Here is a 27,615-nt window from a genome sequence, read left to right on the forward strand (position 1 = left end):
CAGGAGGAATGGGCCAAAATTCACCCAATTTATTGTGGGAAGCTTGTGGAAGGCTACCCAAAACATTTGACCCTAGTTAAACAATTTAAAGGGAATGCTACCAAATACTAATTGAGTGTATGTAAACTTCTGACCCACTGGGAATGTGATGGAAGAAATAAAAGCTGGAATAAATCATTCTCTCTACTATTATTCTGACATTCTTAAAATAAAGTGATGATCCTAACTGACCTAAGACAGGGAATTCTTACTAGGATTAAATGTTAGGAATTGTGGAAAAATGAGTTTAAATGTATTTGGCTAAGGTGTAAACCTCCGACTTCAACTGTACATACTATATACCGTATCACCCAGGAAAAACATTTTCTGTGGTTTGTCTGTGGCACAGCCGAGTAATGGGAGTTGGTGAGTGGTTTTGGCATGTTGAAAAAATAAGTTCCCAGTTAAAGTCCCTTGTAGATTAGTGCCTTTCAGGACCAGTCACTCCACAATCTGGACAAAGGTGGTTCTTTCCCGTTCCCCTCTTTTTCATGTTGAACATCAGTTCAACATGTGTTATTTCTCCGTGGGAAAGTAAGCATCCCCTCCAAGTCCAATCCTGACCGTCCAGACAAGGAGGTGCTTACCGAACCACTACCTGCCTCTTGTTGTCAGTGTCCTCAGCACAGTGACTACTGCTGGTGAACGCTGTGCGTTAGATGTAGAGCAGCTTCGTGGTGACTTAATAGTTTGTGGTTTCCACAGAATCAGCCACAGTCTCAGCTGTGCAACAGCGGTATTCACATATTTCATGACAGTCTTTGTATTTGTCTCTGTATCTACTGTGTTAGTGTTCTGATCCCTCTGTAATAATAATGGACATTTCTACTGAGAAATATTTCATGTTAAAACCATTTAAAAAAAACATGCCTTTCTCACTGAAACAAGTTTAGTTCAAAATTCAAAAATCTCCTATATAGTATAACAAACTGTAAACAGCAACAACAAAAAACATTTGACCATTTTGAAATGTTCGTCTGCATATTAACCAACTCCAAACCAAAATATCTGACTCCCGTTGTCAGCTGAAAGGTCAGAATGACACGGGGAAACTACTACGTCCAACGTCCATATTCTGAACTGCTCATTAAAACGGACTGTGTGGTAACATCATGAGACCCGCGCAGCAGAGCCTCGACACACACAGAGAGGAGAGTTTTAAAGCAGTGACTTTGCATGCAGAGCGAGGCGGTCTCTGCGGCTCATCCAATCATATCCCAAGACACTGGCGTGCACCAGGGTGGTGTCCAATCATAGTCGACGACACTGGCAGGAACCTGCACGGCCTGCAATCAATTCAATCCCATAGGGAGAAAAAATGTCTTGCATAAGTCTTGAGAGAGGGGGATATAGTAAAAAAAGGAGACCATATGTCACTATTAAAAGACATGTAATATCACAGGTAATTCAACAGAACAGCTTAGTTTGACAGTTTTAGCCCCCTGCAATTCATAACCAGCAGTTATGAGTGACACTAAAATGCTATACGGTCCCTTGTTAGCACAGATTGGTGGGGCTTGCTGATTGGCTGCTAGAGCTACTCAGCCAATCAGGCCTCTCTTCTCTCATTAAGATCAGAGGACCAACAGGCCACAGGGAAACCACCTGCCACAGAGTGCATCTTTAAACAAACAACAGTCCCTCATCATACCATGACCAGGTCCCACTGTAGTTTACATTATAAAAAAGACAAGACAATGCTGCATCAGAGGACCAACTGGCCAAACCGACACTTATAAAGACTTAACATGAATTACTAATTGTCTGAGGCCCTTGGCTGGCGCTTCTCATTGGCTACAAGGAAATCACAATGAATCACCGACCACCGTCATATTACAAGTTTACACCTACAGCTATACTTAAAACGTAAAAGAGCGCAAGTTGCACTTCTGAAATCCATTTTTCTTCCTCTTCTTCTTTGTGCAGTGCGTTTCAAATGTTCCTGTCTTTTTTCTCCTCGTGTTCCAGTCTTTTTGTGTGTGTCAGACTGAGACAAAGACGTCTAGGTAGAGGCGGTCGTAGGATTCCCTGAAGAAGAGGATGAGGACGAGGCTGAAGGCACAGGAGCCCGTCAAACACCAGTTTAGCCACGACAACTCTGAGGAGAGATGGAAAAGGTTAATTAGATCACTGAAGGTTACTCCTTACATCTGTACCTCTACGCTCACTGCAGGCCAGGCATTGCCGGTACACTACTGTACATCAAGATCACAATGACCTTTATAACAGACGACAAGAACAACCAATCATTAAGTTAAAGTATTGACTCCATGACTGTGTATAAACCCAACCGACGACATGCAATAGTAGTAGTATAACGTGTTCTAATAGTTTAATGTGGGGAGGTTATTCATGTCCGCTAACTCAAAACAAGCCCTAATCATGCAATGTATAGACTAGAGGGTGACATGGTTCTGAACTTTGTGTCATGCATCTAAATAATGTCAGTAATGGCCTGTTTTCCCTTCCAGCATTGAACTAAACTTGAACCCCAATGTTTTTCCTTTTCCCTCCTGTTTTGCTGTTTAAGCTCCAGTGGCCCTAGTTAGCCTGTAATGAAGAGGTAATGGAAAGCCACGTGTAGAGTGAGACTAATTGGTGTGAGCCATGGTTCTAACACACACACACACACACACACACACACACACACACACACACACACACACACACACACACACACACACACACACACACACACACACACACACACACGTAGAGCAACATATACCTTGACAGACACATTACTTCCTGTTACTGCACCAGAAAGAAATCGATATAGGTCTCCTTTCAGCTGCACAGCACTAGGCATGCCCTCTCAACATGATGCAGAGGTGTGGGTGGGGGGAGAGAGAGAACGAGAAAGAGAGAGGGAATACAGAGAAAGAGTCACTAGAGAGAGAGAGGGAGACCAGAGAGTGAGAGAGAAACAGAGAGACAGAAAGAGAGAGAGACCAGAGAGTGAGAGAGAAACAGAGAGACAGAAAGAGAGAGCAGAGAGAGAGAGAAACAGAAAGAGAGAGAGAGCAGAGAGAGAGAGAGAGGGAGAGAGAGAGAGAGAGACTGAGCGGGGTGTCCAGCACCCCTACCACTAAGACAGGAACCACACGGCCTGATAAGGTAGAAGATGACAGCCCTCCAGCAGCTGGCAGGGACCTGATAAAGAAACAGCAGGACTAAATATAGAGAAATGAGGTCAAAACACACCAACTTGAGTGGAGCATGCATCTTAATTCCCCCTGCAGGGCATTTCAATTTCAGTTGCCCGGTCCTATAATGCAGTTGATCAATTGCCCCTGAAGTGAGCGGCTCAATCGATGGGTGAGAAGTGAGACTCAAGCTAGGTCAGCCGTTTGGCCTGTTTGGGTAAATTCTATGATTTGGCCCTCTGGCACATCTCAGAGTGAGTCAGCCAGAATGGATCCACCTCTCCACCAGGGTAAGGTGAAGGAGACAAGGGTGCATTGCACACAGGAGAAAAAAATAGGCCTTTTGACTTACTCTTTCACTTATTGTTGCTACCTAAACCTACACAGAAAACAGTAATAGTGTCCAGAGGGGAAGAGGACATAAGGGAGAGAGTAAGAAAGAGAGAGGCTCCTCCTAAGGACAATGTGAAGGAAAATAATATTTTTTCTTGCTTATCCTTTCATTTGTCTCTCCACTAGGGTACAAAAAGAGCCTCTTCCTGAAGCCAGGAAGAGAGAACATCTGTGGATCCAGAACACAGTGGACAGAGAGCGAAAACATCTGTGGGTCCAGAGCACAGTGGACAGAGAGAGAAGATCTGTGGGTCCAGAGCACAGTGGACAGAGACAGAAAACATCTGTGGGTCCAGAACACAGTGGACAGAGAGAGGACATCTGTGGGTCCAGAACACAGTGGACAGAGAGAACATCTGTGGGTCCAGAACACAGTGGACGGAGAGAGCAACAGAAAACATCTGTGGTTGCAGAACACAGTGGACAGAGAGAACATCTGTGGGTCCAGAGCACAGTGGACAGAGAGAGCGAGAACATATGTGGATCCAGAGCACAGTGGACAGAAAGAGAGACAGAGACAGAGAACATATGTGGGTCCAGAACACAGTGGACAGAGAGAGGACATCTGTGGGTCCAGAACACAGTGGACAGAGAGAGCGAGAACATCTGTGGGTCCAGAGCACAGTGGACAGAGAGAGAACACCTGTGGGTCCAGAGCACAGTGGACAGAGAGAGAACATCTGTGGGTCCAGAACACAGTGGACAGAGAGAGCAAGAATATCTGTTGGTCCAGAACACAGTGGACAGAGAGAGCAAGAATATCTGTGGGTCCAGAGCACAGTGGACAGAGAGAACATCTGTGGGTCCAGAACACAGTGGACAGAGAGAGAATATCTGTGTGTCCAGAACACAGTGGACAGAGAGAGAATATCTGTGTGTCCAGAACACAGTGGACAGAGAGAGAACATCTGTGGGTCCAGAGCACAGTGGACAGAGAGAACATCTGTGGGTCCAGAACACAGTGGACAGAGAGAGAATATCTGTGGGTCCAGAACACAGTGAGCAGAGACAGAGAACATCTGTGGGTCCAGAACACAGTCGACAGAGAGAGAACATCTGTGGGTCCAGAGCACAGTGGACAGAGAGAGAACATCTGTTGGTCCAGAGCACAGTGGACAGAGAGAGAACATCTGTGGGTCCAGAACACAGTGGACAGAGACAGAGAACATCTGTGGGTCCAGAACACAGTGGACAGAGAGAGACAGAGAGAGAACATCTGTGGGTCCAGAGCACAGTGGAGAGAGAGAACATCTGTGGGTCCAGAGCACAGTGGAGAGAGAGAACATCTGTGGGTCCAGAGCACAGTGGGCAGAGAGAGAGAAAACATCTGTGGGTCCAGAGCACAGTGGACAGAGGGCAAAAACATATTTGGGTCCAGAGCACAGTGGGCAGAGAGAGCGAAAATATCTGTGGGTCCAGAGCCCAGTGGACAGAGAGAACATCTGTGGGTCCAGAACACAGTGGGCAGAGACAGAGAACATCTGTGGGTCCAGAACACAGCCGACAGAGAGAGAACATCTGTGGGTCCAGAGCACAGTGGACAGAGAGAGAACATCTGTTGGTCCAGAGCACAGTGGACGGAGAGACAGAATCTGTGGGTCCAGAACACAGTGGACGGAGAGACAGAATCTGTGGGTCCAGAGCACAGTGGACAGAGAGCGAAAACATCTGTGAGTCCAGAACACAGTGGACAGAGAGAGTGAGAATATCTGTGGGTCCAGAACACAGTAGACAGAGAGAGAACATCTGTGGGTCCAGAGCACAGTGGACAGAGATAACGTCTGTGGGTCCAGAGCACAGTGGACAGAGAGAACATATGTGGGTCCAGAACACAGTGGACAGAGAGAGAGAAAACATCTGTGGGTCCAGAGCACAGTGGACAGAGAGACAACATCTGTGGGTCCAGAGCACAGTGGACAGAGAGACAACATCTGTGGGTCCAGAGCCCAGTGGACAGAGAGAACATCTGTGGGTCCAGAACACAGTGGGCAGAGACAGAGAACATCTGTGGGTCCAGAGCACAGTGGACAGAGAGCGAAAACATCTGTGGGTCCAGAGCACAGTGGACAGAGAGCGAAAACATCTGTGGGTCCAGAACACAGTGGACAGAGAGAGCGAAAACATCTGTGGGTCCAGAACACAGTGGACAGGGAGAACATCTGTGGGTCCAGAACACAGTGGACAGGGAGAGAGAAAACATCTGTGGGTCCAGAGCACAGTGGACAGAGAGCGAACATCTGTTGGTCCAGAGCACAGTGGACAGAGAGAGAACATCTGTGGGTCCAGAACACAGTGGACAGAGACAGAGAACATCTGTGGGTCCAGAACACAGTGGACAGAGAGAGAGACAGAGAGAGAACATCTGTGGGTCCAGAGCACAGTGGAGAGAGAGAACATCTGTGGGTCCAGAGCACAGTGGAGAGAGAGAACATCTGTGGGTCCAGAGCACAGTGGACAGAGAGCGAACATCTGTTGGTCCAGAGCACAGTGGACAGAGAGAGAACATCTGTGGGTCCAGAACACAGTGGACAGAGACAGAGAACATCTGTGGGTCCAGAACACAGTGGACAGAGAGAGAGACAGAGAGAGAACATCTGTGGGTCCAGAGCACAGTGGACAGAGAGAACATCTGTGGGTCCAGAACACAGTGGACAGAGAGAGAGAAAACATCTGTGGGTCCAGAGCACAGTGGACAGAGAGACAACATCTGTGGGTCCAGAGCACAGTGGACAGAGAGACAACATCTGTGGGTCCAGAGCACAGTGGACAGAGAGAACATCTGTGGGTCCAGAACACAGTGGGCAGAGACAGAGAACATCTGTGGGTCCAGAGCACAGTGGACAGAGAGCGAAAACATCTGTGGGTCCAGAGCACAGTGGACAGAGAGCGAAAACATCTGTGGGTCCAGAACACAGTGGACAGAGAGAGCGAAAACATCTGTGGGTCCAGAACACAGTGGACAGAGAGAACATCTGTGGGTCCAGAGCACAGTGGACAGGGAGAGAGAAAACATCTGTGGGTCCAGAGCACAGTGGACAGAGAGCGAAAACATCTGTGGGTCCAGAACACAGTGGACAGAGAGAACATCTGTGGGTCCAGAGTAGTGGACAGAGAGAACATCTGTGGGTCCAGAGCCCAGTGGACAGAGAGAACATCTGTGGGTCCAGAACACAGTGAGCAGAGACAGAGAACATCTGTGGGTCCAGAACACAGTCGACAGAGAGAGAACATCTGTGGGTCCAGAGCACAGTGGACAGAGAGAGAACATCTGTTGGTCCAGAGCACAGTGGACGGAGAAACAGAATCTGTGGGTCCAGAACACAGTGGACAGAGAACATCTGTGGGTCCAGAGCACAGTAGACAGAGAGCGAAAACATCTGTGGGTCCAGAACACAGTGGACAGAGAGAGCGAGAATATCTGTGGGTCCAGAACACAGTGGACAGAGATAACATCTGTGGGTCCAGAGCACAGTGGACAGAGATAACATCTGTGGGTCCAGAGCACAGGGGACAGAGATAACATCTGTGGGTCCAGAACACAGTGGACAGAGAGAGAGAGAACATCAGTGGGTCGAGAACACAGTGGACAGAGACAGAAACAGAGAACATCTGTGGGTCCAGAACACAGTGGACAGAGACAGAGAACATATTTTATTTTATGTTTTTATTTCACCTTTATTTAACCAGGTAGGCAAGTTGAGAACAAGTTCTCATTTACAACTGCAACCTGGCCAAGATAAAGCAAAGCAGTTCGACCCATACAACGACAGAGTTACACATGGAGTAAAACAAACATACAGTCAATAATACAGTATAAACAAGTCTATATACGATGTGAGCAAATGAGGTGAGATAAGGGAGGTAAAGGCAAAAGGCCATGGTGGCAAAGTAAATACAATATAGCAAGTAAAACACTGGAATGGTATATTTGCAATGGGAGAATGTGCAAAGTAGAAATAAAAATAATGGGGTGCAAAGGAGCAAAATAAATAAATAAATAAAATACAGTAGGGAAAGAGGTAGTTGTTTGGGCTAAATTATAGGTGGGCTATGTACAGGTGCAGTAATCTGTGAGCTGCTCTGACAGTTGGTGCTTAAAGCTAGTGAGGGAGATAAGTGTTTCCAGTTTCAGAGATTTTTGTAGTTCGTTCCAGTCATTGGCAGCAGAGAACTGGAAGGAGAGGCGGCCAAAGAAAGAATTGGTTTTGGGGGTGACTAGAGAGATATACCTGCTGGAGCGTGTGCTACAGGTGGGAGATGCAATGGTGACCAGCGAGCTGAGATAAGGGGGGAATTTACCTAGCAGGGTCTTGTAGATGACATGGAGCCAGTGGGTTTGGCGACGAGTATGAAGCGAGGGCCAGCCAACGAGAGCGTACAGGTCGCAATGGTGGGTAGTATATGGGGCTTTGGTGACAAAACGGATTGCACTGTGATAGACTGCATCCAATTTGTTGAGTAGGGTATTGGAGGCTATTTTGTAAATGACATCGCCAAAGTCGAGGATAGGTAGGATGGTCAGTTTTACAAGGGTATGTTTGGCAGCATGAGTGAAGGATGCTTTGTTGCGAAATAGGAAGCCAATTCTAGATTTAACTTTGGATTGGAGATGTTTGATATGGGTCTGGAAGGAGAGTTTACAGTCTAACCAGACACCTAAGTATTTGTAGTTGTCCACGTATTCTAAGTCAGAGCCGTCCAGAGTAGTAATGTTGGACAGGCGGGTAGGTACAGGTAGCGATCGGTTGAAGAGCATGCATTTAGTTTTACTTGTATTTAAGAGCAATTGGAGGCCTCTGTGGGTCCAGAGCACAGTGGACAGAGAGAGAGACAGAGAGAGAAAACATCTGTGGGTCCAGAGCACAGTGGACAGAGAGAGAACATCTGTGGGTCCAGAGCACAGTGGACAGAGAGAGCGAGAACATCTGTGGGTCCAAAACACAGTGGACAGAGAGAAAACATCTGTGGGTCCAGAGCACAGTGGACAGAGAGAGCGAGAACATCTGTGGGTCCAAAACACAGTGGACAGAGAGAGAACATCTGTGGGTCAAGAGCACAGTGGACAGAGAGAGAGAGAGAGAGAGAGAGAGAACATCTGTGGGTCCAGAGCACAGTGGACAGAGAGCGAGAGAACATCTGTGGGTCCAGAACACAGTGGACAGAGAGAACATCTGAGAGTCCAGAGCACAGTGGACAGAGAGAGAGAGAGAGAGAAAGAGAGAGAACATCTGTGGGTCCAGAGCACAGTGGAAGACAAAAGAAGAAGTGAAAAGGTGAAGGACGTTCCATTGTGCAGTAGCACAGTCATTAATCAAGTTAGCTCAGTAACCTGTTGCCTGTTGGTGTGGAGGCCCGTTTACGGAGTTGTGTTTCTCTGACTGTGTTGTCACCACAACCCGCCTGCCCCGGATTCATCCATTTAGAATGGAGATTAAGAGATATGTGAACGGGTGTAGAGTCTGAATGAATGCTAATGTGTCTTTGTATGCTTACCAACAAGTATTTGTTTGTGAAGATGGGGCTAAGTGGCTTGTGCGGTCATGGTCCCTCTGACATCGTCAGTGAGGAGTGGTGGGCTGTACTTTGTAGAAAGTTGCTTGAACAGCAATACACAGGGGAATAGGAGTGGACTGAATCTATTTCCCTTTCTGTACATTCATAATGAAAGAGCCTCTGGGGAGAGATACGCTGATGCAGGCTATCATAGCTCCAGTAGCTCAGTGATAATACCCAACTGACAGTTAGAAAGGACAATTGAAATGATGTTTTCACTTCTCCCTCTGGCTATATTGACGCCTCACCCTGCGCCATCAGCCAAAGCCGCTTATCATACCAGAATTATTCCTAATTGTCGCAGATAATGCCGCGTTTTAAAATGGATGTAGCTTTTCAGAGCTGGTTAAATGTCTTCTCACTTTACATAGCTGTTTTTTTTAGGGGAATGGAGCTGGCTGACTGGCTGACTGGCTGACATTAGCCAGAAATAAATGAAATGAAATCATAAAACGTTCAATGAAACAAAATGAGAATAATTATTTTCTATTACTGTCAGAATGTTGCGACTGGGTGGGTAGACATTAAGACTGTTTAATATGACTGTGTGTTCCTAATAGGGTGTGTTTGATTACACTGTCAACTGTTCCCACGACGATCCTTCAAAAACATCCCAGAAATAAAAAGTGCAACTGCAAAACAAAAGGCTTGTTAATGATCAACGTGGCGCTACAGTCTGACGCCTCCATAACATTCACAAAAGGTTAGGAATTACAGATATGCCAAATAACATGTTATTCATCTCATAGTGTTGTACTTCAAGACAAACACAGCAAAGTTTGACAAAAACTAAGTTTAAAACAAAAAGAAAAGCGGCAATTATTTTCGGTCTGTTTCCCTCGTAGAAGTCTTGGCAACAAACACAACGATATAGCTGCCTATCCCACACAACCGCTAACTCCTCCACATAGACGAGGAATCTTTGACTCTACACTTCACAATAAGGCTCCCTACTTTGTATTCCACCCACCTCTCCCTAGCTAAATCACAAACACAGAGACGATGAAATCTAAAGTACCAACAGCTGTATTCATATGGCCAATGTTGTCTCCATTCGTGTTTTCAGACAGATTCAGTCCTATATAGAGCAAAGGGTGCCATTTGGGAGGCACCCTGAAATACCCTGCTGGAATAGAAGGAAGTTGGGACCCGCTGAGCCGAGACCCTAGCAACCCTTCAATATTAAAACAATATGTATACAAATATATTTTTTAAAGAAGTTAAAGCATTGATACTTCAGAATTTGTTATTTTGGCAGTGAGCAGCGAATGGAAATTTTAAATCAACTGTAACCAAAAAATAAATGAACATCTTTGAGGCTGAGATTGCCAATTTAAAATGAAGGATGGAGCGGGGTTGATTTTGAAAAGGCAAAGATTTATATGGAATTCTTCTGCTTTTAATTCCACACCACCGCATATGCCACATCGATTACTGTATAAGGCTGAAATGAATGAAGTAGAGGTAAAAAATAAAATATTGTAGCCCTATCATACAGTGGAGGCTGCTGAGGGGAGGATGGCTCATAATAATGGCTGGAACAGAGCAAATGGAATGGCATCAAACCATGTGTTCGATGCATTTGATACCATTCCACTCATTCTGCTCCAACCATTACCACAAGCCCGTCCTCCCCAATTAAGGTGCGACCAACCTCCTGTGCTATCATACGGTCCTATTCCTTACAAATCTGTTTTGTGGTGGTTGAATGTTATCCTCCGTTCATCCACATTGGTTGATAAACAGGACAGAGACAACAGGAACTGGATTTAGTCGTAGTTGTCCCCCACAATGAAATCAAAAAGGGGACTGTGGATACGTCTCCGTCCGTTAGTACGTTTGTACGTTCGTCACACACGATATCTCAGACAGCACTGGACCGATTTTGACGAAACTTGGGTGAATGATGTGTCTTGCCATAGAGAGCCAATATTTACAAATTTGCTAAATTCATGAGGGACAACATGTTTACTATTACCTTTTAATAAGTTGTCTCAAATACATGTAAACCAATGGTCTAAATTCCTATAGGGACATGTACATATCATATTAATTGTTCCTAACACTGATTCCTGAGGAACACCAACTGCTCTACTTTTATAGGGCCGAGCTACTGGCAGTCATCAAGAGTGTCCAGTCCTCACAGGAATACCACAGGATTCTGAACTCAAGATGTCTTGGGCCCTTAACAATAGATCTCAGACCAGTCTCAGCTGGGTATAGTCTCTGAGCATCACTCAGTGCAGAAGGGAGGGAGCGAGAGACCCAAGGGTAACATAAACCACACTACTGCCTGTGACCACAACAGGGTTATATTTTAAAAGCTAAAGCTGCGCCAAAGCGCTCTCATCTCAGTTTAATCTCCTGGGTGTCAGAGGGAAAGAGGGTAGGAAGCCGCCAACACTGTTCCCTTCACAGTTCCCACCATATGGGCAGCATCCAGCACACAGACCCCTCTGTACACATCCACCAAGATGTCATCAACCACCACCAACAACTAGAAGAGAAAAATGTATACTTTTGCTGATCCTACAGTACATACATCTCCATCTGACACAGCCTGGCTATTGACAGTCGACACTTTGTCTACCTCCCAAATAGCACCCTACTACAGTGCACCACTCTGGGGAACCAGCCAGACTGTACACCCCCTGTACTCTGGGGGACCAGCCAGACTGTACACCCCCTGTACTCTGGGGGACCAACCAGACTGTACACCCCCTGTACTCTGGGGGACCAGCCAGACTGTACACCCCCTGTACTCTGGGGGACCAGCAAGACTGTACACCCCCTGTACTCTGGGGAACCAGCCAGACTGTACACCCCCTGTATTCTGGGGGACCAGCCAGACTGTACACCCCCTGTACTCTGGTGGACAAGCAAGACTGTACACCCCCTGTACTCTGGGGGACCAGCCAGACTGTACACCCCCTGTACTCTGGGGGACCAGCCAGACTGTACACCCCCTGTACTCTGGGGGACCAGCCAGACTGTACACCCCCTGTACTCTGGGGGACCAGCCAGACTGTACACCCCCTGTACTCTGGTGGACCAGCCAGACTGTACACCCCCTGTACTCTGGTGGACGAGCCAGACTGTACACCCCCTGTACTCTGGTGGACCAGCTAGACTGTACACCCCCTGTACTCTGGGGGACCAGCCAGACTGTACACCCCCTGTACTCTGGTGGACGAGCCAGACTGTACACCCCCTGTACTCTGGTGGACGAGCCAGACTGTACACCCCCTGTACTCTGGGGGACCAACCAGACTGTACACCCCCTGTACTCTGGTGGACGAGCCAGACTGTACACCCCCTGTACTCTGGTGGACCCAGTGAATCTCACGAATAGTAATCCAGTTTGCACAAATATGTGTACGTATATATTCTGTCTATTTACTCAAAAGGGTTTGAGGGGGGAATGCTGTCAAGTTCTAGAAGCATTATTCATCATTCCACCTGAGTGGCTTTGTGATTAGCCTTTACTGGAAGGTTAGACAATCAGACAAAGAAGAGCTCTGCAAACAGAATGTAGCTCAGCCAACAGAGGAGAGAAACAGAGGTTTCTTCCCAAGTGACACCCTAGTCCCTTCATAGTGCACTATTTTTGACCATGGCGGCAGGGTTGCCATGGCGGCAGGGTTGCAAGTTCAAACCCCCGAGCTGACAAGGTACAAATCTGTCGTTCTGCCCCTGAACAGGCAGTTATCCCACTGTTCCTAGGCCGTCAATGAAAATAAGAATTTGTTCTTAACTGACTTGCCTAGTTAAATAAAGGTAAAAAAATAAAATAAAAATGGCCTGGTGAAAAGCAGCACACTATGAAGGCAATTGTGTGCCATTTGGGATGCACCCACGGAGAGGAGGCATGATGCTTCGGATCCACTGACTTTATATTTCTACAGGTTCCAGACCTGCTCCTGGAGCCTGTAATGTAATGTGCTCTACTTACAAATTATACATGAACCTCCACTAGACCAAGACCATGAATACCAGGCTGGGAAATTATTATAATCAAAATAAATATTATATCTTAAAAGATCTGGGAATCTAATGCTAATTCTTATATCTATTTGACCTCTTGACCTGGATGTAAATCTGACCTACTGCTCTAGAGCTCTCTCCTATCCACTTCTTTCTCTTCCATCTTGTGTTGTAGCTGTACTCTACCCGTCAGTCTTACCTGTGCTGTAGAAGGTGAGGAAGAAGAGGAGGCAGCCGGTGACCAGGTTACCGAGGAAGGTGACCACGCCACAGGTGATGCCCTCTGGCACGGGGTACACGGTCTCGATGAAGAGCTCAAAGAAGATGGGCACACTACTGTTGATGAAGATGCCCACCAGGATACAGGAGGTGTAAAGAGTAGCTGAGGGGAAGAGGGGAGGGGGGTTAACCAATCAATCATCACATTTTATAAAGCAGAGGACAGGGATTCATGGGTTAACCAATCAAATGTGACTTATAAAGCCCTTTTTTACATATGGCACTTTAACTAGTATGAGATGACACTAGTCTAGTGTGACCATAAGAACAGTGTCACCATGAGAAGGCCTCCAAGTTCTCATTGTTACATATCAAAGCTTACTCATAATGTCATTCCAGCTAAGACAATGGTGGTTCAACAGTGGGTGGTGGATGGGGGGAAAAACACAGGCAAAACCACCTGCTGTGCAGCTTGTGTTTTCATGAGATTGACTACAGTTAGTTATTCTCAGGGCACAGGCAAATTGCGTTGGTAAGTGCCATATGCTGCTGGCCGATTCTCCCAGTGTGTGTGTGTGTTTGTATGTGTGTACGGGTGCCCGTGTGTGTGCATCTCAACTAGTGTGTGTGCATCTCAACTAGTGTGCATGCGCGTGTGTGTGTGTGTGTGTGTGTGTGTGTGTATGTGTGCTCACAGTATCTGTGCGTGCGTCCGTGCTTGTGTGCCTGTGTGTCTTGGCCACCACTGATCGAGGTCTCAGCTGCTCTGAGGCCGAGCCCGGGGGCCCTGGGCTGGGAGAGGAGATTAAGCCATCACCGTGGAGCAGAGCATTGTTACATCCCAAATGGCACCCTATTCCCTATAAAGGGCACTACTTTTGACCAGAGTACTACGGTAGTGCACTATATAAGGAATAGGGTACCATTTGGGACAGAACATGGCTCAGTCTCCTCTGTCTCCTTTATCACTGCAGATTGGGCCAAATCAACTCCTCATTAGCCAGCACCGCTCTAAATCACATTGCTGCCTCAGAGGACCCAGCCTGCCTGCCTGCCTGCCGTTGTCACAGAGAAACTGAGGCAATGCCACTGCACCGACGACACAGTCATCAAATCCTGAATGAATATCCCCTCTTCCCTCTCATCTCCCCTTTGTTCAACCACCCCCGTCCTGCTCTAAGACAGGCTGGTATCAAACACAGACAACCTCTAGTGTCCCACGGCTGCTCTGTTCCTCCCACTCTGTCTCAGTCTCTCCCCGGTTGTAGCTAGTTGATCCCCAGGGGATGGTGCCGCTTCATCGCAACATTGTAGACTTTTCCAGTAGGGGAAGTATTGTAGTAGAACCATGAAGAATGTGTCCAAGGGAAACCCCACGCTGTCAGCGAATACCTTAAAAAAAAATTTGGACCCCCTTATTTATCTCCCAATTTTAATTACGATCTTTTCTCATCGCTGCAACTCCCCAACGAGCTCAAGAGAGGCGAAGGTGGAGTCATGCGTCCTCTGAAACATGACCCGCCTAACTGCGCTCTTTAAACACCCGCCAGCTTAACCCAGAACCCAGCTGCACCAATATGTCGGAGGAAACACCGTTCAAATGGCTACCGGGGTCAGCCTGCAGACACCTGGCCCGCCACAAGGAGTCGCTAGGGCACGATGAGCGAAGTAAAGCCCCCTCCGCCAAACATTCCCGTCACCCGGACGATGCTGGGCCAAATATGCCATGGCCGGTTGTGGCACAGCCCAGGAATGATCCCGGGTTTATAGTAACGTCTCTAGCACTGCGATGCAGTGCCTTAGACCGCTGCGCCACTCGGGAGCGGATCCAGCGAATCACTATTGCATGAATGATAATAGACGTCGTTGAAGAACAAAACCAGTGAAGTTGTGTAAAAAATACACATTATTATTAATTTAATAAGTGCGCAAGCTGAGGATTTCAAAAAAGGGATAACAAAGAGAGGTGTGTAATGTGGAAGAGGCTCCTACCAGAGCTATGTATATTACCAGCCATGCACAGTACACCAGATGGCTGGGCAATCCTGGGGTCTGTTAGCTTGGCACTGTCAGCCAGTAGCGAGAGGACTGAAAAAAATACTGATGACAAGCATGAAAATGATGATAGATGAGAATGCTAGAGCTGGTGAATGTGAAGTTCATGTGTTTGTTTGTTTCAAGGGAATCTGCTAATGTGCTACTGCATCGCAGTCCATATCTGCCCTGAGATTGGAGGGTTGGGAGTTCCATCCCCGGCCGAGTCATACCAAAGACTGTACAAATGGGCACGATGCATCTATTCTTGGCCCTGCGATAGACAAGAGTCTTGTCCAGGCGGTGTACTTGTACATCAATCTGCCTCACGCTACAGAAACAGGAGATGTACTTGGTTTACTCGGTCCATGCGTCCCTTCCTAAATCTAAAGGACAAGTCTGCTATTGAAGTATCCATTGTGGCTCTATTGAAATATCTATTGTGGCTCTAGGATTCTCTGGAAACCATGCTCTACTAGGCCTACCTGCAGTGGAGGGTAGGTGTGTGAGCCTGGTCAGGCAGGTTAATGTGAACCAGGTGGAGGCCAGGGAAGCACCAGCCATCATCAGGACCAGGATGAGCTTCAGCATGCCCCGGATAGAATCTGCAAACCTGGGGAGAGACAGAGATGGAGGTAGTAAACCTGGAGAGAGACAGAGATGGAGGTAGTAAACCTGGAGAGAGACAGAGATGGAGGTAGTAAACCTGGAGAGAGACAGAGATGGAGGTAGTAAACCTGGAGAGAAACAGAGATGGAGGTAGTAAACCTGGAGAGAAACAGAGATGGAGGTAGTAAACCTGGAGAGAGACAGAGATGGAGGTAGTAAACCTGGAGAGAGACAGAGATGGAGGTAGTAAACCTGGAGAGAGACAGAGATGGAGGTAGTAAACCTGGAGAGAGACAGAGATGGAGGTAGTAAACCTGGACAGAGATGGAGGTAGTAAACCTGGAGAGAGACAGAGATGGAGGTAGTAAACCTGGGGAGAGACAGAGATGGAGGTAGTAAACCTGGAGAGAGACAGAGATGGAGGTAGTAAACCTGGAGAGAGACAGAGATGGAGGTAGTAAACCTGGAGAGAGACAGACATGGAGGTAGTAAACCTGGAGAGAGACAGAGATGGAGGTAGTAAACCTGGAGAGAGACAGAGATGGAGGTAGTAAACCTGGAGAGAGACAGAGATGGAGGTAGTAAACCTGGAGAGAGACAGAGATGGAGGTAGTAAACCTGGAGAGAGACAGAGATGGAGGTAGTAAACCTGGAGAGAGACAGAGATGGAGGTAGTAAACCTGGAGAGAGACAGAGATGGAGGTAGTAAACCTGGAGAGAGACAGAGATGGAGGTAGTAAACCTGGAGCACACAGATAGAAACAGGATTGTTTTTAAACAACAACAAAACAACAACTGAAACGGGTACAACATTGCCTAATTTGGTATGTTTCAAAAATGGCTTAAAGGAAAACTCTACTCAAAAACTATATTTTGGTATTTTCTTCCACTGTTGGAAGTCCAACACTGTAGTCCACTGTTGATACGGTCCCAAAATGTTTTGCATGTCAGGAGTTTAAGATATTGGACTTTCAAGAAGCAAGAAGCAATGTGTCACTCGCCACATCATCATGATGATGCAAATCATGACATGCTTCAAACCACAACAAAGAGTGTAAACAAGTCTCAGGGTGACTTATGTGCCTCCATGTCACCATCGATAAAAGGGAAGCAGTCATGGTGTCAGGAGAATGTAGCTGTCCCTGGGTTACAACTGGTGACAGCTTACAGCGATACACCATGATATGAGTTGATGTAATTTAGATCACCAGTGACTGTGAAGCAAGCAGGCAGATATTTGATGTCTGCTACTCCCTATCCATCCAGACACGCTAAACAAAGCCTTGTGTTTTAGCGTTCAAAATCAAATCAAATTGTATTTGTCACATGCGCCAAATACACACAGGTATAGATCGACCTTACAGTGAAATACTTACTTACAACCCCTAACCAACAATGCAGTTAAACCCCCCCACCCCCAAAAATATATAAGAATATGAAATAAAAAACAAAATAATTAAAGAGTAGCAGTAAAATAACAATAGCGAGGCAATATACAGGGGGTACCGGTACAGAGTCAATGTGCGGGGGGGAGGCACAGGTTAGTCGAGATAATTAAGGTAATATGTACATGTACACTACCGTTCAAAAGTTTGGTTTCATTTAGAAATGTCCTTGTTTTTGAAAGAAAAGCTATTTTTTTGTCCATTAAAATAACATCAAATTGATCAGAAATACAGTGTAGACATTGTTAATGTTGCATCCTGGAGTCGTCTCTTCACTATTGACGTTGAGACTGGTGTTTTGCGGGTACTATTTAATGAAGCTGCCAATTGAGGACTTGTGAGGCGTCTGTTTCTCTAACTAGACACTTTAATGTACTTGTCCTCTTGCTCAGTTGTGCCCCGGGGCCACCCACTCCTCTTTCTATTCTGGTTAGGGCCAGTTTGCGCAGTTCTGTGAAGGGAGTAGTACACAGCGTTGTACGAGATCTTCAGTTTCTTGGTAATTTCTCGCACGGAATAGCCTTCGTTACTCAGGACAAGATTAGACTGACGAGTTTCAGAAGTAAGTTCTTTGTTTCTTGCCATTTTGAGCCTATAATCGAACCCACAAATGCTGATGCTCCAGATACTCAACTAGTCTAAAGAAGGCCAGTTTTAATGCTTCTTCAACCAGGACAGTTTTCAGCTGTGCTAACATGATTGCCGGTTTTCTAATGATCAATTAGCCTTTTAAAATGATAAACTTGGATTAGCTAATACAATGTGCCATTGGAACACAGGAGTGATGGTTGCTGATAATGGGCCTCTGTACGCCTATGTAGATATTCCCTAAAAAAACAATCTGCAGTTTCCAGCTACAATAGTCATTTACAACATTAACAATGTCTACACTGTATTTCTGATCAATTTGATATCATTTTAATGGACAAAAAATGTGCATTTCTTTCAAAAACAAGGACATTTCTAAGTGACCCTAAACTTTTGAACAGTAGTATAGGTAGAGTTATTAAAGTGACTATGCATAGATAATAACAGAGAGTAGCAGCAGTGAGGAGGGAGGGGGGGGCAATTAGTCTGGGTAGCCATTTAATTAGATGTTCCTCTCTCAACATGTGTTGAACTATCCCTCCTGACAAGTAGGCTTGGGTAATATATAGTTTATTCCATATACAGGGGTATTTTGAAATATCGTTGGTATGATTTTCAATACCGTAAACAAATTGTTTTATTGTAAATTGTTTTGGGGTTGAGGGCAACCCTACATCGCGAGGGCTGCATGCTACGTCACTGATGAACTGTAAGTTAAGTATAACTATAAGATGTGTCAAATGAACGATATCAAACTCAGGGCTCCAGCTATGCATTTAGTTTCCTATGGAAGTGGCTAGATGTCAATATCAAGCTTCTTGGTTACAGCAGATATTTCTAATCCCCTCTTGGATCAAGATCCCTGTTGACAATATTATTATTTTTTTTAAAGTGTTAGTAAGTTTTAGAAATAGTGTTTGTCCCTTGTACTGTATGTACTTCTGGTAACACTCTATACCCCGGTATGGTACAAAAATACAGAAAATATGGATACTGCCCAACCCTACTGACAAGGTTTACTCCTGGACTGACAAGGTTTACTCCTACCTGTCCGACATCGCACATATTGAAGCTCGTAGTGGAAAGACACTAATTGCCTTTGTTTTGTTGTGCTCAGACAAAATGCTTCAGAAAAATTGTTCAACCCAACAAAGAACTATTTGTGAAAAAACACCCGCAGGAAATGTTGAATTTGTCAAACAGTCTCTCAGAGTTCAATAAAACTGTAGCAGGGGAACATAAGGGAAATCTGTTTTGGACAGCCTCACAGACAACAAAACTATTTAACTTCAAACCATTTATTTTTGCACTGTCTGTGTGTGGCTACGAACCATATGTCACTCAGACTGTCTGATAGTATGACCCCCATAGTGTTCTGTCTGAGTGAAGAATACATCTAGGATCGACTTTCTATTCATGAATGGACAGAGCAGTCTGCCTAACATGCTATTATGTACCTTTTGGAAGAAAACACAACAGGGATGCTGGGCCATGGAAGGAGGTGCTTTGGCAGGGACAGGCAAGTACTGCCCAGCCCAGTCTGCTCTCTCATTCCCCAGCCAAAGCCAGCCTCTGCTCCTACCCATCTGCCACTAGCTCCAACTCTCCCCTGGCTGTGCCAGAGACTACAGCCCTGCACCTACCCAGTCAACCCCTCTCCTCTCTGGGTAGAGGACCACAGCTAAGTCCTCTACCCAAACAGCACCAGTATCCTATTATATACGCCTCCTACACCCAGCCAAACCCTTGTCTCACTGGGTAGAGGAGCACAGTTAATGGTCCCCTACACCAGTGGTTCCCAAACCTCTCCTCAGGGACCCGCAGCCATTCCATATATTTGATCTATTCCAGAGCTAGCACACCTGATTCAACGTGTCATCTATCATCAAACCATTGACTAGGTAAGCCAGGTGAGTTAGTTCGGGGCTATTACAAAATAGTGAAATGTCTGGGGTCCCCGAGGAGAGGTTTGAGAACCACTACCCTACCCTACACCACCACCACCACCACCAGTATCATAATTACTATCACCCCTCTCACATCTAATTTGTTTACTGAGACCTGCAATAAATGCAGCATGCATCTAAGTAGTATATTTCAAGACTCCTTTATGCCCTACAATGTCAGCTGACAAGACTGGAGCATACTGTACGCCTATCTTGCTGTGAGGTAATGTCTAAATTAAAAGCACATCAATAACAGTTGTGCCAGATTTATTGGCTAGAAGATAGTGACGCTTAAATCTCCTCTGGCATCAGATTTCATTTTGTGCATTCTCCTCTGGCTAACTGCAGGAATAATTCAATTCTTATTCCATTTGATATTATCATTATTAGGTCTATTTGTCTCCATTCTGTGCCAAGACAAGGGCATGTACTGAATGAACAAACCAGTCTGATAGATGGCTGTAATGATATCACTGACAGACAACGGCCAAAACAAATTCAGTTATTTCCATTTTCCATTTTAAATATCTTGTTTACCCCTCGTTTATCTAAGATAAATACCTGATCATCTCTCAGGTCTCTAGTGGCAGTTAATGTGGTTAAAAACTCTTCCACCTCCCTCCCTCCCTCCCTCCCTCCCTCCCTCCCTCCCTCCCTCCCTCCCTCCCTCCCTCCCTCCCTCCCTCCCTCCCAATGCCTCTCCTCAGGTTGATAATGGGACTTGGCTTATAATGGTGGGGATAATGTTTAACAAAGGATAATGGGAGGTGGTTATTATTATTAATTTCCACCAGCTCTGTTCTGTTCCAGGTATGGTCTTAAAGCAGCATTTTCACCCCGACCACAAGCTGCTGGCCGACAATTAAAAGGCGCAGGCTCATTTGTCAAACGTGTCTCTGACGCACGCACAGACACAGATAAACACAGACAGACACAGACAGACAAGACACAGACAGACACACCTCTGAGCACCTGTCGCTAATTGCCCCCACAGTGACAAATACTGCCATCCATCTAGTGGTGGGCGCATCTCAGGGGGAAGAAAAATTAGGAATGTGTGTGTGTTGGGGAGTGAGTGTTTGTTTGGCTGTCACAAAGCCCTCCCGGGAAGCAAACCACTTAGTATTTGCAACCATAACACCTGCAGCAAAAGTTCTTGAATGTCTGCTGCCTGTGGCAAGCTGCTCTCTGATGTGTGTGTGGCATAAGGTGAGACAGAGGTGTGTTATAACTTACGTTCAGGCACGAGAGTGTGTGTGTGCGCGTGTGTGTGTGTGCTCTGTACTGTAACTCAGCAGCTCCATCAACACCAAATCGTCAGGCAAATGATCATTAATGGTTCCACAAAGGTCCCAGTACTATAGAGGTAAACAGGGGCATCTGCTACTGCGCTTCCCAAACACAACACATCACCAATCACAGCAAAACCCAAACAAACACATACATGGAACGCAACCCCACCCGAAGCACCGCTCTGCTCAGATCAGCTCCCCAAGCTAACCGCCAACAGACGCCAAATTAAGTCAGACGTGAGAAGGAAGCCAATCAACTGGCTGACTGAGACTCTTTAATTAGTTAGTTTCTGTTTCTCTGCCATGACATCAACTGAGGCTGCAAACCTTACCCAACCCTGATTAACCCTGGATCTATAGTTAACACACAATGGTTTGTTAAATAGCTCCAGTCCACTCCAGCCTATACCAAGAACAGAACAGTTCCATGAATCAAGGCTGGAGTTATGGCCTAGTTTTCCAAATTAAAGAGTTGTGAGACTTTGGCCCTGCCTGGAAGTGCTGATTGGACCGGGCGATGAGCATATACATGTCAGCTGGACGACGGATCCATTCCTTTTGCAGAGTCCACAGATTGGGGCCTACGGTGTGTCAGTCTATCCATCAGCTAGAGAGATGTGGCCCATTGCATTAGCATTCACTTACTCACCTCCGTCTATCACAACAACCATGGATTTAATACACTAAGAGAGATGGAGGGAAGGAGTGGATGAGGTGAGCTAAGGGGTTTGAGACGGTGGGCGCATCCCAAATTGCACCCTTTTCCCTATATAATGGACAACTTTTGACCAGAGCTCATAGACATTTAGGACACACCCTGAGACTCCTACCCCCCTCCAATACCACTAAACACAGTAATGTTTCAAGAAAGTGAGCGAACCAGACTGGAATGCAGCATAAGCAGACAGAGTAATAGACTCATTTATTCTTGTGAACATGCTTAGTAATGGGTTTCTAGTTGCTAATCTTGTTGACAGGCCTTGGAGGCAGAGCCAAAGCTATTACGACCAAACATGGGCTGTGTATTTTCATGCATACTTAATCTGAAGATACTAAGCGAGTGTATGGAGTTCACGATAAATGCTTATCCTCCAATTTGACGGCTCACCTGGTCCAAGGAGATGGTTTAGGAATGAAATGATGAGACAGGCTTATTAATGGGAGGATCTCTCCTCACACATCGCTGAACGAGAGCTAGCTGTTGGTAGTCAGGCTTAGTCCAAGCCCAGCCTACCTTCAGACTGTACTGGGCCTACTACAGACAACCTCTAACTAGAAGCCGGATTCATCGTTGAGATAAGCACACTCAACTCAGACTTTCACAAAATTCATTCAGTGACGTCAATAGGAGAACATCTGAGTTAAGCGAACGGATCTCAAGTCAGAAAACTGTCCGGGGCCTTTAAGGACATCAAATATCTGACACCCCATCAGGGGTTATCTGTGGGCACATTCAGGTCAAGTCATGCTACAATGCTAAACCACATGGAAATGGTCTGCTGTTTCTGTTGCTTACCTGGCCATGGCCACTCCAAACACACAGCCGCCCACAATGGACCAGAACCCGATCCAGCCAGCATCCACCTTGAGAGACAGACAGAGAGAGAGAGAGATAGATGGATACAAAAGGAGAGATCAAGAGAGAATGAGGGTATTGACAGAGAACGAGATAGCAAGGAAGAGAGTGTGGAAGCGAGAACGAGAGACAGAAAGAGGGGAGCATTATTCCATGTTCAGCATGCCAAACACGACTCAGGGGACCGAGGCTAAACAGAGAGCAGGCACTGTGTCTGAAGACTGGGGAAAACGGTCAATCAAGCCCAGGGTAAATTGCAACCCTGTATTCTGATAGTGGTGGGAGTCAACGGCTGGTGGTGTCAATGTGATGATTCATCACAGACAAACGCCTGCTCTGACAGATGGAGAAGAAAAGAACAAACATTATGACCAGGGTCTTGTTCTGTAGGGAGAAAACAGAGTAAAGCAGGGAAACACTACCACGACTTGCCCAATAGGAAGAGAGATGTTTTTCTACAGTGTTCCCTCCTGAACTAGACCCAGGGTCTACTGCTGTAACATCAGCATGAGAGACTGACTGCATCACAGACGGAGGCCAATGTGTCACCCACACACAACACAAACGCTCTCACACACACAAACACCTCTCTGGGGAAGCTGAGTGCCAATGAAGGTGTGCTGGGGTTCACATCAATCTACCTTAAACTATAACTCAGGTAGAAAAAAAGAGGAGCCACGTTGAAAGAGGCCAGATGTGAGTATAAACAAGATGAGACCAGAATGTGAATAAAGCATCGTGTACAGAAGAGATCCGTGGTCTAGGGGCCTTTTCTGAAACTTTCTTGAAAAGGAACAAAGGTTGTGAAGCTGAATGCAAATCGTTCTGCATGCTATTTAAGTGTCAGGGAAGAGATCATAGCATTTTGTGTGTGTGTGTGTGTGTGTGTGTGTGTGTGTGTGTTTAATTAACTGCAATATGCTCAGTCCTAGATGCAGCCGTACAGGCCTGATTTGTCCGTGCTCAGCTTAATAATCATGCGCGTTGTTACTACTGTGTCAATAACCAGGAAATGGTTTCCGTGCCGAAGTTATGTACGGTGTGGAAGCCAGGGCTTCAGGCTCCTGGCACATCCACTTATTTGTCTTTCTTCAATTTTCTCTTGTTTCTGAGCCTTTTAAGCCAGTAATCATGGCACTTACCCGTGGGTGTCGCACAACACGATGGCATTGCCATGCTAATTCATTCAGAGGTAACCACGGATAGCCTCAAAAGACACCACGGAAGTTAGTTGGTACACTGTCTGCCTGCCTGCCTGCCTGTCTGGAAGCATAACCAACCACCACTCTGACTGGGCCCATAGCCACAAAGCATTTAAGAGTAGGAGTGCTAATCTAGGATCAGGTTTCCTCTCGTATACATTATTATTCCTAGCTTAACACTCCTTCTCTGAGATGCATAAAGGTTACAGTTCACCGTCTGTCTGGAGGCAGCAGAATTAACCACCACAGCTAGATGTAACTCTAGATCAGGAAAAGTACCAGGAGTTCACAACAGTGACTTTCTCAGTGCAGAAAGCCTCTCTGTAATCAGAAAGCTGAAGCCACTGCTGTGCTTTCAGGTGAAGTATCAACTTTCAGAGTGTTTTTTTCTGCGTAGCGACTTAATGTTTACTCTCCATTAACGGAGCAATTACATATGAGTGATTAACGCACTGTGGGACCTTGTTCTTAAAGCGATGTTAATTACGTACAGCGACACAGAGCTACGTGCCTCAGGACATGGTCTTGCCAAGCACTGGGCTGGGTGTCTGGAGGGAGGGAGGGCTCCTGCAGAGTTCAGACAATAGTCCAGGTTTGCCTCAGCCTCATCTCCTACACCCTTCCCAAGTCACGTTCCAAACTCCAGCCCCTTCAACCATCACATCCCCTCCACCTGTCCCCAGCATACTACTCTCTGATGACATATCCCCAGCTGCTGCCCCATTCTTGTCTATTATTTATAGGATCACTTCCCCGTGGGGAGAGGAGACACCGGTTCTGTCACAAATAGCACCCTATTCCGTACATAGGCCTCTGGTAAAAAGTAGTGCACTATGGGAATAGGGTGCCATTTGGGATGCACCCACTGTGTGGAGAGGGACGCTATGGGATGTCACAGAATGCATTCTGTCAGCAGGAAGAAAGGGTCACCTTAGAGACACTGCAAACGGCCACTACTCATCAGCTAGGCAGCGTGGTGGTTGACACTGTTATTGCCACTGGTGGGTGAACCACCTTAGGTTGGACAGCTACAAAATGAACAGGAAATAATCTCAGAAGGCTGGGAGGAAGGTTGGGACTGTGGAGGTGAGGGTTTGTGTGTTCTGGGAAAGACAGGATGAAGCAGGGGTGAAAAACAAAGTAGACACCTTCACAGATTTTCTTTGTATAAAAACAAAAAATGCACTGACTGCTTTGTCTGCACACACACCACACACCCCTCCCCTGTGGGTGGATGTACTACATGGCGGAAGATTGAAACCAGTGTTTGATATCTGCAGAACAGAGCCTGTTAATGGGAATGCAGAGAACAGCACGGCCGCTGCAATGGCTGGAGGGACACGGCAGCAGTAAGATTGGCAAGTGGCATTTGAGTGGAGAAGTGGAGAGCAGCTGGGAGGTGATTGGAAGGCAGTGAAGGGGGACGAGGGGCTAAAGCAGCGCCTCTGTATTGATCGCCTCGCTGCAGAGAGAGAGAGAGAGCTGTGTCTGGGATGACAGTGGGAGCGCACAGCGTGTAGTGTAGAGGGAAAGAGAGTGTGTGTGTATCACATCACCCACTTTGTCAGCACTGTTTTCCTGTTGATCCCTGACCTAAATATGTTTAGTACGTGTGTCAGACTGTCACATCCATAGAGATATCATTTCACACCTTATATCTACCCTCATTGTATTCCTCAATGAATGTTGCTGCTGATAGCATCTTATCAGAATATGGTCATGGTTTGTTGGTGCCAAGGCACCTTGCAGGCTGTATGGGATCGTAAGTTAGGTAGGCTAATGTGTTTTACAGTAGTGTGTGGTTTGCAATGTGAAACTCTGAAATCAAGATCAAACATAAAACATACTGAAAGTTCTGAGGAGTGAACGCTGCCGCTGCAGTAGTGATGCATTGTAACAACTCTGTTTCTAAGTTTTGAGCCTGGGAAAAACTCTGTACAGAGTTTAGGTAAGGCAGCATCTTTGTGACACCATGTTTAGACAGCCAGATAAAGGCAACTTGGATGAGAAAAGTTCCTTAACATTTCCTTTTGACGACAAATGAAACTGTAAGACATAAAGAGGATAAAGAATTGATGATACTCCCTGTGGGTTCTGACAGAAAGGAAAGATAGCGAAGCGAAGGTGTGTGTGTTATCCCACAGCTTTGTGATTTCTTCTCAAGTACCTGTCTGATGGTAACCTTGAAAAGAAGCCTCTTTTGTCTCCTTTGAGCCACTGCGATCGTGTTAAAAGTAGAGGGTGCTCTGCTCTGTATCCCAACATCTCTCCTCTCATTCTCTCTCATCCTGGATCTCTGATGCTAATCCTGTACCGTTGAAGGGTCTGAGATGCAGCCGGTCTAATTAAGCTAAGAATCTAAAGTGTTAAGCGCCTCGCTTTCTTGACATGCTCCACATTTTCCCATATGCAAATCATGTGCTGTGGATTCCACCCATGTTTTATTAGACCCTTAAAAAGTTAGCTACACTTAGAGAAGAAGATGGTCCGATAGGAGAGAGAAGAGGACGGACCAACCAACCAAACAAGCCTATGCGGAATGGAGGATAGTTTTAAAAACTTGTAATTAGGTATTTTTTGAGGGTGGGTTTTGAAGTTCAAAGTGGTATTCACAAGGGCCTGCTGCTTTTTAATGAGTCCAGGATGGGAAAGTAAAAAGGAATTTGTGAAGAAGATATTTTGAGTTGCCATGCTGGGCTCGAAGTTATGTCAATACTGTATGGCATGGGCCACTGGGGTTAATTATGAGTCAACATCCATTTCCGTCTGGGAAATTACAGAGTCTGAATCCAAAATGGCATCCTACTCCCTAGATAGTGCACTACTTTTGACCAAGGTCCATAGTGCACTATGTATGGAATACAGTGTTATTTGGCATGTAAACGTTCACTTCAGCAAGGGAAATTACACCTCACCCAAAATGTGCCACATCACAGGCGCTTTTAGAATGATGGGGATGATTTCAGGAAGGCTAGCAGTCCCATTTCAGTGCTTCAATAGGTGAGTGCCAACACTGAAAGCTTTTCATTGTGTGTTGTACCAGAGCAGATCATTTGGAGGAGATTGGAAGCAGATGTTATAAATACTCTGTTGTAATAAATGCCCTTTGTAATGATCAGTTTGAACATGTCTAAATTGTCTTCCAGAACTGCTATTACTGTACTACCATTCAGAGTGAATAAAGTGAGTAATGCTAGGATAATTGGGAACAGACAATCTGTGTCTTTGGTATGTTCTAAACTCATGTTATGGGTGTTGGGTCAGGTGTGTGTTCCTTACCTGGCTGACTCTGGCAGGGGTGAGGATCATGTCCAGAACTCCTGACCAGCCTGCCACCACCCCTGTAGGCACCGCGTAGGCCAATGCTATCATCAGGAACCGGAGGTTACTGGAGGGAAAGAGAGAGAAACAAAGGCTTTTTAGCAGCAAGTCCTACAGTATCCCTACCTAGCAAACTTCCTTCTCTCTGGTTGACAGTGTCTGGAGACCTGCCACCAGACAACCTCTTGCTTTCCTATCCTGTCAGCCCACACCATCTCTTATTGTCAGGGAGGATCGATCCCACCTCAGTGTAGTGACAGAGAGATAA

At 46.1% G+C, this 27,615-nt stretch overlaps 1 protein-coding gene across 1 annotated transcript in view; it reads right to left on the bottom strand.

The window, feature by feature from the left end:
- Window positions 1-211: 211 nt before the first annotated feature.
- slc49a4 (solute carrier family 49 member 4) overlaps window positions 212-27,615 on the bottom strand; it is a 63,524-nt gene continuing 36,120 nt past the window's right edge. Inside the window, exons 5-9 of the mRNA XM_021597462.2 lie at window positions 27,306-27,414; window positions 22,765-22,832; window positions 15,854-15,981; window positions 13,315-13,497; window positions 212-2,137 (exon numbers count right to left, since the gene is read on the bottom strand). Of these exons, the coding sequence (XP_021453137.2) occupies window positions 2,022-2,137; window positions 13,315-13,497; window positions 15,854-15,981; window positions 22,765-22,832; window positions 27,306-27,414 (604 nt within the window). The 3' untranslated portion in view covers window positions 212-2,021. The remainder of the gene's footprint in view (window positions 2,138-13,314; window positions 13,498-15,853; window positions 15,982-22,764; window positions 22,833-27,305; window positions 27,415-27,615) is intronic.

The sequence above is a fragment of the Oncorhynchus mykiss genome, chromosome 3 (assembly GCF_013265735.2).
Source record: "Oncorhynchus mykiss isolate Arlee chromosome 3, USDA_OmykA_1.1, whole genome shotgun sequence".
In the NCBI taxonomy this organism is placed as follows: Eukaryota; Metazoa; Chordata; class Actinopteri; order Salmoniformes; family Salmonidae; genus Oncorhynchus; species Oncorhynchus mykiss.